At 37.0% G+C, this 12,946-nt stretch overlaps 1 protein-coding gene across 7 annotated transcripts in view; it reads left to right on the top strand.

Moving 5' to 3' along the window:
* Nucleotides 1–12,906, top strand: part of LOC117207374 (microtubule-associated protein Jupiter) — an 86,863-nt gene extending 73,957 nt beyond the window's left edge. For 3 of the 7 annotated variants that reach the window (XM_033447538.1, XM_033447539.1, XM_033447537.1), the window contains exons 2-5: nucleotides 3,575–3,972; nucleotides 5,243–5,266; nucleotides 7,096–7,182; nucleotides 10,620–12,906. In XM_033447538.1, the coding sequence (XP_033303429.1) occupies nucleotides 3,575–3,972; nucleotides 5,243–5,266; nucleotides 7,096–7,182; nucleotides 10,620–10,795 (685 nt within the window). In that variant the 3' untranslated portion in view covers nucleotides 10,796–12,906. The remainder of the gene's footprint in view (nucleotides 1–3,574; nucleotides 3,973–5,242; nucleotides 5,267–7,095; nucleotides 7,183–10,619) is intronic. The other 4 variants (XM_033447543.1, XM_033447542.1, XM_033447541.1 and 1 more) reach the window with 3 other exon arrangements.
* The last annotated feature ends 40 nt before the right edge of the window (nucleotides 12,907–12,946 follow it).

The following is a 12,946-nucleotide window of genomic DNA, read 5'->3' on the forward strand; positions in this document are numbered from 1 at the left end:
GACGCAGAGGCGTCGTCGTACGTCATCCAACATATTTCCTCGGCGCGCCCATCCTGTCCCCTCCAGGACTCCTCGCTTCCTACGGCCGATTGATTATCCTCGTTATTTGCCCTCCCGTCTCTCCACGGATTCATCTGAACGTGTAGGCTCTCTCTCTCTCCCTCCCTCCCTCTCTCGTCGAGAAAATCGTCGATCTCGGACACTGTACGCATCGACGACCGGACGCAACATCACCGAAGAGGATCATCAATCGTCCTAGACGTGTCCTTTACGTGAACTCGCCTTCTTTTTCCTGCCCTCTTACGTTCCGAGGATTTATGGTACGGAAGAAATGGAAATGGACGATAAATCTACTTTTCTTTTTGCTTTTGGTAGATGTTGACGGGAAGAGAATATGGTAATTTACGAACGAGCCGGGGGTTGACTCGTTAAAACGAGATCGAGTGGATATTGTAGGAGTTCAGATGAGACTCGATATTGAAATTTTTCGAGAGATGAAATTTTCGTACTAGAAAGAATCGTGGTAAAAGAAAAGTCTTCGACATGGGTCCTATGTTATAGAATATGAAACGATCTTCAGATTTATGAATACAAGAATTTTTAATGTGATCAATATTACGCATACCAGGATGAGGAATTGAAGAAATACTTCTTGACGACTTGTGCTGTAGGAAGTTCTTGGAATCGAAAGGGTTAGCCCTAAAGCAAATTACATTGACATAAATTGATAAAAAATAAAAGAGGATGAAAACTATCCCATGTATCAGTAAATTTACTAAACACAATTCTTTTCATGGAAAAGAACGTTCCGCTGTAAAAGTGTACCGAAGTTGCCACTTCATGGACCATAAAAATTTTCAAAGTGCACAGTTAAATAATCGTAACCAATTGCTAATTTCAAAACGACTATATCTACATCTATTTTACTTAATAAAATCGCCGGTTCTCGACGCATAGAAGAAATCCGCATATATAGCAACCTAGCCAGTAATTGGTCAATTAGAGATGAATTTGATAATTGGAGGAATGGCGCGTCCCTTGTGGTGAGTTTTCAGCGTTATACGGAGCGTAAACGAGGCTTATAAGCTCATAGTTGCGGTTATGTATGAACAGAGAGAGAGAGAGAGAGAGAAGCTTCCTCGTCGAAGCAACGAACACGTTTCTATCAAACCGCGTCGGTCGTTCAATTATCCGAGACACCGTAACGAGGAAGCGTTGATTTATCGTTGAGTCGATGAAATGCGCGCTATGATACGTTGCGTACGTTTGATGAATCGTCGGGGGTAAAAGGGGGCACAGGGAAGATTCGTAAGGGGCGTCAGTGTTGCGACGTTAATTAGAGTGAAACGATTATATTCGATCGATCGGGAGTTTAACGACTTCTTGCTGGCGATACAGCCAGGCATATACGATACGGTCGATAGAACGACGTAATGCGTTCGAGAAGAATGTTAATTGAATGTAATTAGAAAATGTATTACCACGAGGCAGCGTATAGACGGGGGGACGACTTAGGAATGGCGTTCTCGAATTTATAAATCATATTATCAGTTAAATATCGGGGAACAAGCGGTAATTACACGCAGTGGTCATTTCTTCGATCTTGAGAGTTCGGGATGTTGAACCAAGGGATAAGTTGCGTAAACGTAACATTATTGTATAATAAAAACAATGTGATTTATATATTATATATATTTTTCTTTAAGCACAAGAGATACAGGGATACGAAATGTATTCGTACATCACTATACGGTATAGCATTTATACTGATTAATTAATAATAAATAATTTTAATTGATTATCTTCGTGTACTATTTTCGTGTGATTACAAACATTTGATACTCTGAAGAAAACAAAATGCTTCGTTGCAAAGCGAGGGTATGTGTAAATATACTTTTAAAGAGAGAAAAGGACGAACCTCGATGGAACCGAACACTTTAAGCTTCCGTGTAACTCGAGCAAGAAATAATCCCGACACAAACTACATACCCAAGAAGCAACGACTCCTCCCAATAATCATACTCTATCCATCGCTGCTACAACATCATTTATAAACACTTCGACCAGACTCTTGTACAAAATGATCTAGATGGGAGCGGAATTGTTAATACCGGCTACCATATCAAGACATCAGTCGAGGCATTAATCAACAGGATATTCTTCATCCTGACTGAATCGATCAAGATTCATCGCGAAGCCTGTGTAACCAGAAACGGTCCATATTCGGATAGTCTCCCTGCGCAAACTCGTTCGAAAGCAGTCAGAATCCATCCCTGGAGGAAATTGAAAAAAAAAGAGAGAGGGAGAGAAAAAAGAGATCGTCACGCGTGAACGGTTCCTTCGTTAATTGAACCGTTCTGCTAATGATGTCTGTGGATCTTTAAAACTATGCTCCCCCATGGCTCGTTCATTCGTTCGTCGTTCATAGAAAAGAGAACGGATTTCATATTTTTAATTGCTCGTCCTGGTCCGAAGTGAATTCTGGTACCACACCCTGGTCTGTTATTTCTTCTCTCGTGTCTTTTTTTTCGCCGTTGCTGTTCCCTTTCTTCCTTCCTTTTCCCATTCTATCCGCTCGACCAGGCAACGAACACGCGACAAAGCGCGTGCCACGCATCAAGCCGAGAGACGCGCGACCCTCGTTACGTAGAAATCAGCGCAGATTTATCGAGCAAATTGGATCGAGTCCTTCCGTCGTGGGGACCGAGCCGTGTTGTTCCCATGTCGGCGACCACCGCCCGAGAACAATGGTTCTCAACCCTTTTTCGCCTCTCGGAAGTGGCTGACTCGGCGTGTATGACTAAAGGCTGTCCCATGGAACGTGCACTACACGCGATTGCACAGTTCGTATACCGTGCAATTAAGAGGCGTGGATGAAGGCGTACTTGTCGTTGAATGAAATTGACGTCTTCACCTAGTTCTTTGTTACTAGTGGAGAATTAAGATCGTAGGTAATTTTAAGAGCACTTGTTCCATCTGGAAGTTGGTACAAATGATTTCTAGCTTTTATTTCATTCTTTTTTTAATTTGCTATTGTAGAGGAATAAAATTGAAGTACTCTTCTAAACAATTTATAGTATTCACCGTACATTCATACCGTACGTCGTAACAGAATTATTATATTATTATGAAGTTTGACATTTTCTAAAAGGAATTAGTATTACGTAAGAAAAAGTAGAATGAACGATATGGTCGAACAAAATGTCCCAATATCAGTAAACTTCCTTAATAGACAAGTTTAGTCTAAACAATTTACTTCAGAGTCAAATTCTACTCTAAATAATGATTTAGTAATAACTAAACCTATAAAAAAAAATTATTACGAAAAACACTTAAAAAAAAAAGACGCCCAATCACCTAAGAATCTCTGAATAAATAAATTATTCTATGCAGGAAATTGTCAGTTCGAATGAAGAAATCTTCGATCCTCTTTTCCTGGTCATGAATTTAATACTTTGGTGTATCTTTGATGTACTTTGATGCTTAAGCATTGAAGACCAATGTCAAAATTATACCTCCACCAGGTATCTTTGGAATCGATAAATCTAATGTTTGCATTGTTCCATTGTTTCAGGGTATTGAAACCCCCTGGTGGCGGAAGCAGCGACATTTTCGGCGCGGCCCCCGAAGAGACTAGCCCCCGCCGCGTGAAGAACCACAACCAGTCGCAGCTGGGCTCGGCGCTGTTCGGCGATGCACCGAACAGCAACAGCAACGAAACGCCGCGCAACAAGCCCGGTAATGATTCATACAATCGCCTGTTTGGCCCTCCCGATGCCCCACCCACCACCCCAAACGCGAAAAATCACATGCGCAGCAATATCTCCCTCAGCGGGGAGTCGACGTCCTCATCGGTGTCATCAGGCGCCGCAACGTCGCCCGCGAAGAGCACCGGAAGTACGGACTCGATCGCGGGCGTTCTCAACGGATACGCGGCCAGCAATGGCAACAATCTGACCAACGATGTCACAGGTAAGGTGTAAATTCTCCTTTCTCGAAAACGCATCCACAACACCCGCCCTCCTCCTACGACACCCCCACTATATGTGGAAACAAAAAGGATTTACTGTCTCTCTGGTCAGGTGAACTGGTGTACGGTGCGAGCGCGATGGAACGCGGCTACGAGTTCTGCCACTAGTGTTCGCTATTGCGAATGATTCTTTATATTCGGTAATTTAGTTGTTTTTGTACGAAATGAATTGACTGCTTGCTATCGAGCACACGCTTCTGTAATTTGTCATTTGAGAATTGTTGAGCAGAAAGGGAAGGCTTAACGTTAGAACTATCGATGACCAAAGTGTAAAATTCGTGTCATTGAAATTAAAATGAAAGAATTTCTAGAAGCCTATAACGTGTCTACGAGGAATTAGAAATTGGTAATTTTGACCATTCTGGTAGTTCTAGCGCTAAGTATTATAGCAGTGCAGCGTTAACTGGTCTCTATTTCCAGCAGTGAAATAAAAAAAATAAAAAATTTCTTAATTATTGGAAATATCATATCTCTCTTAAAATTTTTGGAAATATTATATCTCTCTCTCGATAATTGACCAGATAAGTTGCCAATACGCGAACAGTTAACCAAGCACTACTATGAATGGTGTATGGTGGTGGCAGCCTTGCGCAGTCAATTTATTTTGAACAAGCTATATTTAAATCGTCAGTACAGCACAATTACCTTCACGTCGTAAACGTGGGACGAATTCTTTCTTTTTTCTCAAGCGTTACTTTCTTGGTATCGAAGCTTTTTCTTGAGACGATTTAGTTTCTTGCGTACTGTATATCACTCGAGTAATATATAATTTTCGATTTTTATTTCTTTCTTTTTGTTTGTTAGTTTTCGTTGATTTTTTAACAGATTACTGCTGTGACAAGCGTGCAATCGCTGGAACTACAAATATATACTTAAACTCGCACTGTATTCGAGCTACCTTGAAATATGTGTCTGTGTGTCGCAGGCTCTTTTCGATATTAACTTTCGCACCACGCCGATTCTGTTTGAAATTCCTTTCAAATTAAAGACACTTCTGTCGAGTTTCACGCGTTCTTTGAAATCCCGTTCGGTTTCTTTTGTTCCATTAAATCGATTGAATGAACAAATTTCAACGGAAAAATCGCTATTGATCTTTTTATTGTGGAGCTAGCGAGACACGAACGAACATTGTTATTATTATTTTTCTTTCTTATTTTCTGTGACTAATCCATGGCTTTTACCAAGTCATCCTCTTGAATTGTTCACAAGCAGCTTTTAGGAGAATCAAACGATTTCGTAAGTGTGTAAAAAAGACATATTCAAGTAGATGACACGACACTCATCCTACACGTTATTTTTTTTTTTTTTTAATTACGGATGATCGCGATCTGTTTCGGGAAATGTCGTTCTTAGCTTGATTTACATTATCGATTGAATTGCAAGAATTAATAGTTCAATCGAACACGTATAAACTGTTTCGCGTTAAGTCGTTAGCGAGGAGTTCAACAAAGATGCAAATAGGAGGCAGAAAAATCGTTAGCGATAAATTGGGAAAGGATATATGCAGAATATATTTTTTTTTCATTTTTTAGGAATAGAGGAAAGATGTAAAAACAAAATTATTATGTGCGCGTGTACATGTACCGTGTACTTACCTTTTTATAAAAAGTTTTTATGAATCTCGATCGTGCAATGACGTGATTATTAATGCAAATCAAGTTTCCAAACATGAAATTTCGCATAAAATTATATTAATTAGTTTTTTTTTTTTTAGAATTTCATTTATCATAACTGGATTTAATTTTCTACCCTTTTTCTTTTCTTTTCTTTTCTTTTTTTTTTAAGTGTAGAAGTTCGTAGTCATTCCAGAAGTTCTTAATATGTACAATATATATTTCGTAAAGCGTGAACTGTGATAATTTTTTGATTAAAGTACCTTTTTTTTTAACGAGTCACAGGGCCTGCTGCGAAACTAGAAACACATATTTTGAGTTAGTCGCACCATTTTCAATCCTTTAATTTTTTGGTTAAACACCGTAACATACCTCTCTGCTTGCGACAAACAATCTGTTTCTCATCGATTTTTCACGCAATCGGATGGGAACCACGGAGTTGTCTAATATATGACATATTTTGAAAATATTTTGTTTTACCCTGTTATCTTTATTTTTATTTTAATGTGTGGAATTTTGATATAACGAAGATGTTATTCTTTTAAGTGGTTTTTTTTTTATTATTGGAATTGATTTCTAGAGAGAAAAATAACTTGGAATCATATGTATCTGTTTAGTTTTTTACAATGCTTCACACATCGTCAGTGAACTGCGAATTGTTCATAGTGCGTTCTTACTCGTGGAACAGTTTGAGAACTGCAGTTTTTCTTTCCATTGTTTTTTTAATCTTGATACTTTGTGTTTTCTTCCGTTGCTCCGTAACTTTCTTTGCTTTTGCTTGCTTTATCTCACACAAACGTAATATAGTACAATACTCTTGGTTTTCTATTATGTTCGTACTCGTTCCTCTTCGCATGGACGAATTCCAGTTACTCGCGTTACTATTCCAATTATATTTCATATTCAAAGATTCAGAAATTTTAAGATTTGAATATTGAAAGATTCTTTCAAGACAACTGATTTGATTCAAGGATTCAAAAATTCAGTAATATAAAGATTTAGGTGTTCACAAAGATTCCAATATTCAGAGATTGAAAGATTTAAGGATTTAAATATTTAAAGATTCAAAAATCTAGAAATTCGGAGATCGAAAAATTCAAAATTTCAAAAGCCGTAAGATTCGAATATCTAGCAATTCGAAGATCTGTAAATTTAAATATCCCAGCACTCTCTAACTTTTCGATTATTCTTTTCACCGTTTGTCCCTCACCCCCCCCAAAATTAAGATAACTAAATGACCGTAGTATCTCGAATTGGTCCATGCGAACAGTCGCGCCCACTAACATATATACACGGTTGGGTGACGGTGATGTGGGTTTTGCTACCTGTGTGTCGGTGCATGGGGGTGGTGGTGGTGGTGGTGGTGGTGAAATTCTGGCGCGTGTCGCTTTGCGTGCACCGGCTGTGAAACTGTCGTCCTCTGCGCCTTCCTACCCGCTCGAACCCTGGCAGGTGGATCATCCTGCTTAACTCGCAACCCGGTCACCGGAGACGGAGTTGACGTGACGCCCGTGAGGCGCAGCGCACGAAGGTGTCGAGGTAACGTTTACCCACTCTTCTTTTGTTTTTTCTCAATTTTACTCTCTTCTTTCTCTCTCTCTTTTTTTTTTGTTAAAGACGATCAATAATGTCTTTCGCCCTTTTACATCGACATTCAAACATAAATTTTATTATTTTCATCCACATGAAATTATTTGTTCTATCCTCTTCCTCGAGAAACTTCGAGACACGCGAGAAACTCCATTTGATTAGTTTTTCATCGAGCAGGTAACGACAGAAGAGGAGATTCCGTAGTACTGTACAAAATTGCCGAAGGTCATCGTTCTTCAGCGGCATCTCGACAATTAAAACCACTGTTATCATGAAATAATTTACTACGGCTTAAACAGCGAAATAATACGCGTGAAAGTCGAATTATTCGACGAACAATACGAAACTAGATCTTGGAAGATAAAAGGGTCCGAAACTTTGGCAATTTGAACATTTGTAAGTTTGAAAATTTGAGAATTTCCAGAGAGAATTTGGGCAATTGGAGATTTGGAAATTTAGAAATATGAAAATTTATCGGAATTAAGAATAAACGCATGCAAGTAAAAAAATGCAATGCAACGTAGGTTAATAGGAGGGTTGAATATAAATTGCAGAATGGTTGGCGTGTGGTATTATCAAGGTTTGTATGGTCTCGACCCCCGATTCACGAAGAAAAATATGGGGTAAATTCACGAGCAAGTGGGGTCTACTTTATTTTGGTCAGAATAGCAGGAGGGTTTTGTATGCATATTTGATTGAACGTGGTCTGGAAATTTTGTCATTGTCTGGCGGGGGGGGGGGGGGGGCTTAGTACGATTTGACGTACGTTTGGGGATGAATCAGAAAGGTTGTGACTCACTATGTGGATTGATTAAGTCACATTATCATAGTGTGAATAAGAAGAAATTCTTGGTAATTGCTTGTTGAAAACGATCGTGATATACTTTTGACATGACTTGTGAATTATGCAGATAAGGATGTGTTTAATAAGTTACGTGGCGAGTCATCGAACAAAAAGCAAGTTTATTGATAAATTATTTTTACGCGAGTCATCCTCCGGTAGTTTTGTACAGTACTGAAAAAAAAAAGGCAAAAGATATAAATTTGATTTTTTTACGAGTTGATGTTTCAGCTTTCACTCTTTTACTTTATCGTTTCTTTTCCTTATATAGCCTTGGTCGACCGATAATTTCTGTGTATTTCTTGCTGCAGACGAAGAGGATTGGATTTATGATATTCCTTTATGCGTTTCTTTTCTTTACGAGTACAATGTGTTTCTTTTTTCCTTTGTATATGTGTATATGTGTTATTTGGTATTAATTTCAGATTCGGAGTAACGGTCCTTATGTTTAGTCCTAATTTTTACTTACTTTATTTGTAATTTGTATTCCCCTGAAAAGAACAATATGTTTAAAAATCCCTATAACTTATCCATACAGATGGAAGGCAATCGAGAATTTGAGAGAAGTCCGCAAAATATCCCAAATTAAAAGCTATTTCATTTTTCTAAAATTAAATGAACGTTTCAATAAAATTAGAAGATTCCTAAAAAATTAACTTCAATACAAAACGATACTCTTACCATAATCTCGATTGCCATCTAAAATTAAAATCCATTCTAATTTATATAATCACCTTATATATATATATCCTCACAATGTCTCAGATTTGCTCGAATTCAACTCAAAAATTACTTCAGTCAAAAATAAAAGAAAAAAAAAAAGAAAGAAAATCTCTACTAGAAGCATAGAATTCAAGCAAATTCCTCGACAAGTTTCCATAGGTCAACACTCACACTCATACAAAATAGTCTGTAATATAGTACGGTAAGTTCGTGTTATACGTAGTAGACGATTACCTACACATTCCTTGTCTTGCGTAGCGTAAGTTCTGCAGAGTAGCTCTCACGAATATTTTATATCCGATCGTTCTTTATCAGTGCATCGAAACCGACTGGTTGTTCCTTACGTTTTACGCTTAATTGCCTGTCGAGTAAATTACCTGCGTGTCCCTGTCCCCCTTTCACGGGCGTGTACGGGAAATGTCGAAGAAAAATCACGAAGGGAGAGAGCCAGCATGTGGATTTCGCGTGAAATCTCGATATATCTCTATGACGGTGTTATACAAACACACGGTGGATATCAGGCGTATAAAAAACTAAGGATGCATGATAACCGTTATAAATTGGTTAATACGCCTCTTTTTTGTTTATTGTTTTTCAGCCTGTTTTAATTAAGTGTTAACGGTAATCGATAACGTTTTTCTGGTTTTTTATACTCCTGATAATAATTGCATGCGAGTAATACGAAATCGATTTCCATAGAATTAAATAGAAAATTCCATAGGAATCATAGCAATGAGAAAATAAAGGAGAAAATTGGGAGTTATTAGAATGTAGTTTCGTTTTTTAGAGTTCATAATGGTCGAGGTTTACAGGTGTAATGTATAGTCTTTTTGGAATTTATCGAGATCTTGAAAATGAACGTTGTAGAACAAAAGGATTTCCTGGAATTCAGAATAGAAGAGACTGAGTATGATCTTATGCAAAAAGGCACCACTTACATTTGAAAATCTCCAAGCTGATCATGGAACAGTAACATTCTAATCAAATCAAATTAGATCAGTTCAAGATAGACAATGAAATCATCAAGTCTTCGTTATCACAAGAAGCAAATTAATTATATAACGTTTCGTGATTCATCCTAGCATATACATATTTTCAGATTTCATAGACTTCTGACCAATTAAAATCGGTTGATTTCGATCAAAATAAAAATATCGTGCAAATATATCAAATACACAAAATTACCACATCATCGTATTGCAATAGTATGATATAGGGAAACAGAGACGGTGAGTCACAAGACAAAGAAACCTTCAACCAATTATTCAGTGTTTCGTGATTCGCTTATCGTATCATTCCAGAGTCCATCAGCTTTCCATCGATTGGTTCCGATGAAAATCAGCGAAGAAGTGGTACAAGTGCATTATTTTTCAAAACCGAAATAAATAAAAATATCGATACATAAAATTTACCTAGACAATTTCGTCAGTAATTTCCAGGTCTTTGCATTTTAACCCTCATACATTTTACTTTTTAAATTTTGTCTCGTTTTACTCTTTTTTTCTACTACCAAATAAACTAATTTATTGTTCCCAGCCTTCAAATTCGAATAAGAAAATATAATAAATCTATGTGTTTTCTCAAAAGCAAACAAAATTCCTTGTTACACGCGATTAATGTTTAAAGATGTATAAGTGTCTCTATCAAGATCCGACTGTACCCCCAATATATTTCCTCAAATTAATGATTTCGTCGCTTAGACCACTTCTCCTCTAAACCCTCAAATATCATCTAAATATACCAAAATTATCCTAATGAAGAACCTCGATCCCACAACTTTGATCTCAGAATGTCGACTGAAAAAGACAAATATTCTTCGTAGATGGTAACCCGGTAACCGGAACTGGCTACGCAGAGTCACAGAACAACGGGCCTGCCGTGCAAAACGGAACGTCCAGCTCGAATTCCAGCGAGAAGTCGAACGACACGTCGCCGGCGGCAAAGGTTCCGGCACGTACACGCGTGCCACCCGGTGGATACTCATCCGGACTATGGTAAAAATGTGGCCTCATGGACAACCGCTGATCGACATCCTCCTTTCGATTGGCGCCAGAAAAACCCTTCCAGTACTGGCAAATTCGAAAGAAAACCGGATCCTCCAGTTAAACAATTACTCCAGTAGTAGAAATATTCAGTTTAGGAGCGATTGGTTTCTTGTTTCGATTAAGAAAACGAAGATTAATTAACCGCGTTTACGTATTCTTTTTCTGAGGAATTCTTCTAGACGAACCGTATTCTTCCCGTTCTATCCTTTTTTTTTTTTCTTTATAGGCAGTAGCTTGAAGTCGATCTTAGATCTTGAATTTTACACGGGAGATCACTCGACTTGAAATCTTAGATTTTAATGTAGCTTCGGATACAAATCGATCGTTGAGAAATATTAGATGCTTTTCTTTCGTTTCCTTAGTTGTTTAAATTCATTTGCGGGAGAAAACAATATCATTTATGGGCGATGGAAAATATATTTGGTCCATTATCTTGGAAAGTAAATACCTTTAAGAGCTAAGATTGATCATTATTGATACGTTTGGGTAAATAAATTTTTCATGTCCCGTTTTGTGGATTGTTCCCAATTTCTAAATATGAATTTCGGCAGCTGGGGAAAAATACGTAATATTTTTTGATGCTCTACCTTGTGTTCAAGGTTTCATCAAGATCTCGTAATTTTCAGTTGGGTGATATTCCTTTGTTAGAATTTATTTAGAAGTTATTTCAAAGTTGAGCTTCGGTTCGTGTTTTCTATCGTTCATTCTTAATGTTATATAGAGTGAATTTCTGTATCACGTAGGAAGGGTAGAGGAGGAGGTTTAGAGCATAAAATTTGGCAGAAGTTGTCGAATGTGAGTTATCAAGATTTCAATTTTTATTCTAAGAACTTTCGAGGATGTTATGTTCGTAGTTTGTACTTCTTTTACATTCGAATATGTTTAAGTAAAACGAAAGAAAGAAAGAAAGAAAGGAAGAAAGAAAGAAAAAAAGAAAGAAAGAAACGATGGTTCGAGTGAGAAAATGAATCCTGCCAAATTCTGGAAGGCGAGAAGTCGGAAGCGAGCGTCAAGAACCACGCTTCTTTGAGTTGATAGACTGCTGTCGGTTGGTTTTTTCTTCGGATAAGGAAAACAAATCGTAATTTGTAATTGATGAATAGCGAAAAATTAAATGAAAAGAAAAAAATAACGCGAACGTCCAGAGAGTAGAAGAGAGGTAGCCCTCAATTCACGAATATAATAATGAATACTTATTAAAAAAAAAAAAAAAAAAAAAAAATAGAAAACGTTCGACGAAACTTCGGAATTGTATATTAGAAGTAGACATATATTATTCGAAAGAAGAAAAGAAAAGGTAATAATAATATTAATAATAATAATATTAATATTAATAATGATTATAAAACTACATTATATGTGTAATCCATAAAAAAAGAAATAAGGTCAAGTGCTTTCTTAATTTCTGTGCCTTTTTAATAACCGTATATAGTTTTTTCTTCTGCATGAATTAAATACGCCATTCTACGTAACATTTTATAGAGAGCACAGTTCCTTTTTATTTCTCGTTTGTTCTTAAGTTTCTACGTTCATTCAAATAAAGGAGAGGAAGAGAGAAAAGACCGCTTTTGCACACGGATGCATAAATACCTACCCATATTTAAAATAGAGAAGATTGCAATTTTACTAATCATATTGTAGTAATCCATTATACATTCAGATAATCCTTAATCGTTCGATTTACCAACATGCTAAACGGTTAGGATTTACGTGAATCCTATTTATCACTGTATCACTTACGGTCCTCTTAAAGCAGAGACACAACGTAACTCTGTCGAAATAACCAATAATCATTCATTTTTTTTATAGTCGTTCACTATCTGCTTCTTCCTTGTTTCACGATAACGCATAAGGAATTGTATTTATTATTTCACGGTAAGACTCTCGTGCACACGATTTTTCTTACGCTCGAAATAAAAAATAAAAAAAAAGAGAGACAGAAGAAATGACGTTTCTTCATCGTTTTGGTGTGAGTAAAAAATTGTTTGTATTGCATCGTATTCTCGTCTCATAAGTAGCCTTTTTGTACTCTGGCATTAATTAATAAAATTTTGTAAGCAACAATTGTTATCTCTTTTATTTGTTATTATTTTTTATCCCCCCA

This window comes from Bombus bifarius, unplaced genomic scaffold, assembly GCF_011952205.1.
Source record: "Bombus bifarius isolate JDL3187 unplaced genomic scaffold, Bbif_JDL3187 scf7180000008028, whole genome shotgun sequence".
In the NCBI taxonomy this organism is placed as follows: domain Eukaryota; kingdom Metazoa; phylum Arthropoda; class Insecta; order Hymenoptera; family Apidae; genus Bombus; species Bombus bifarius.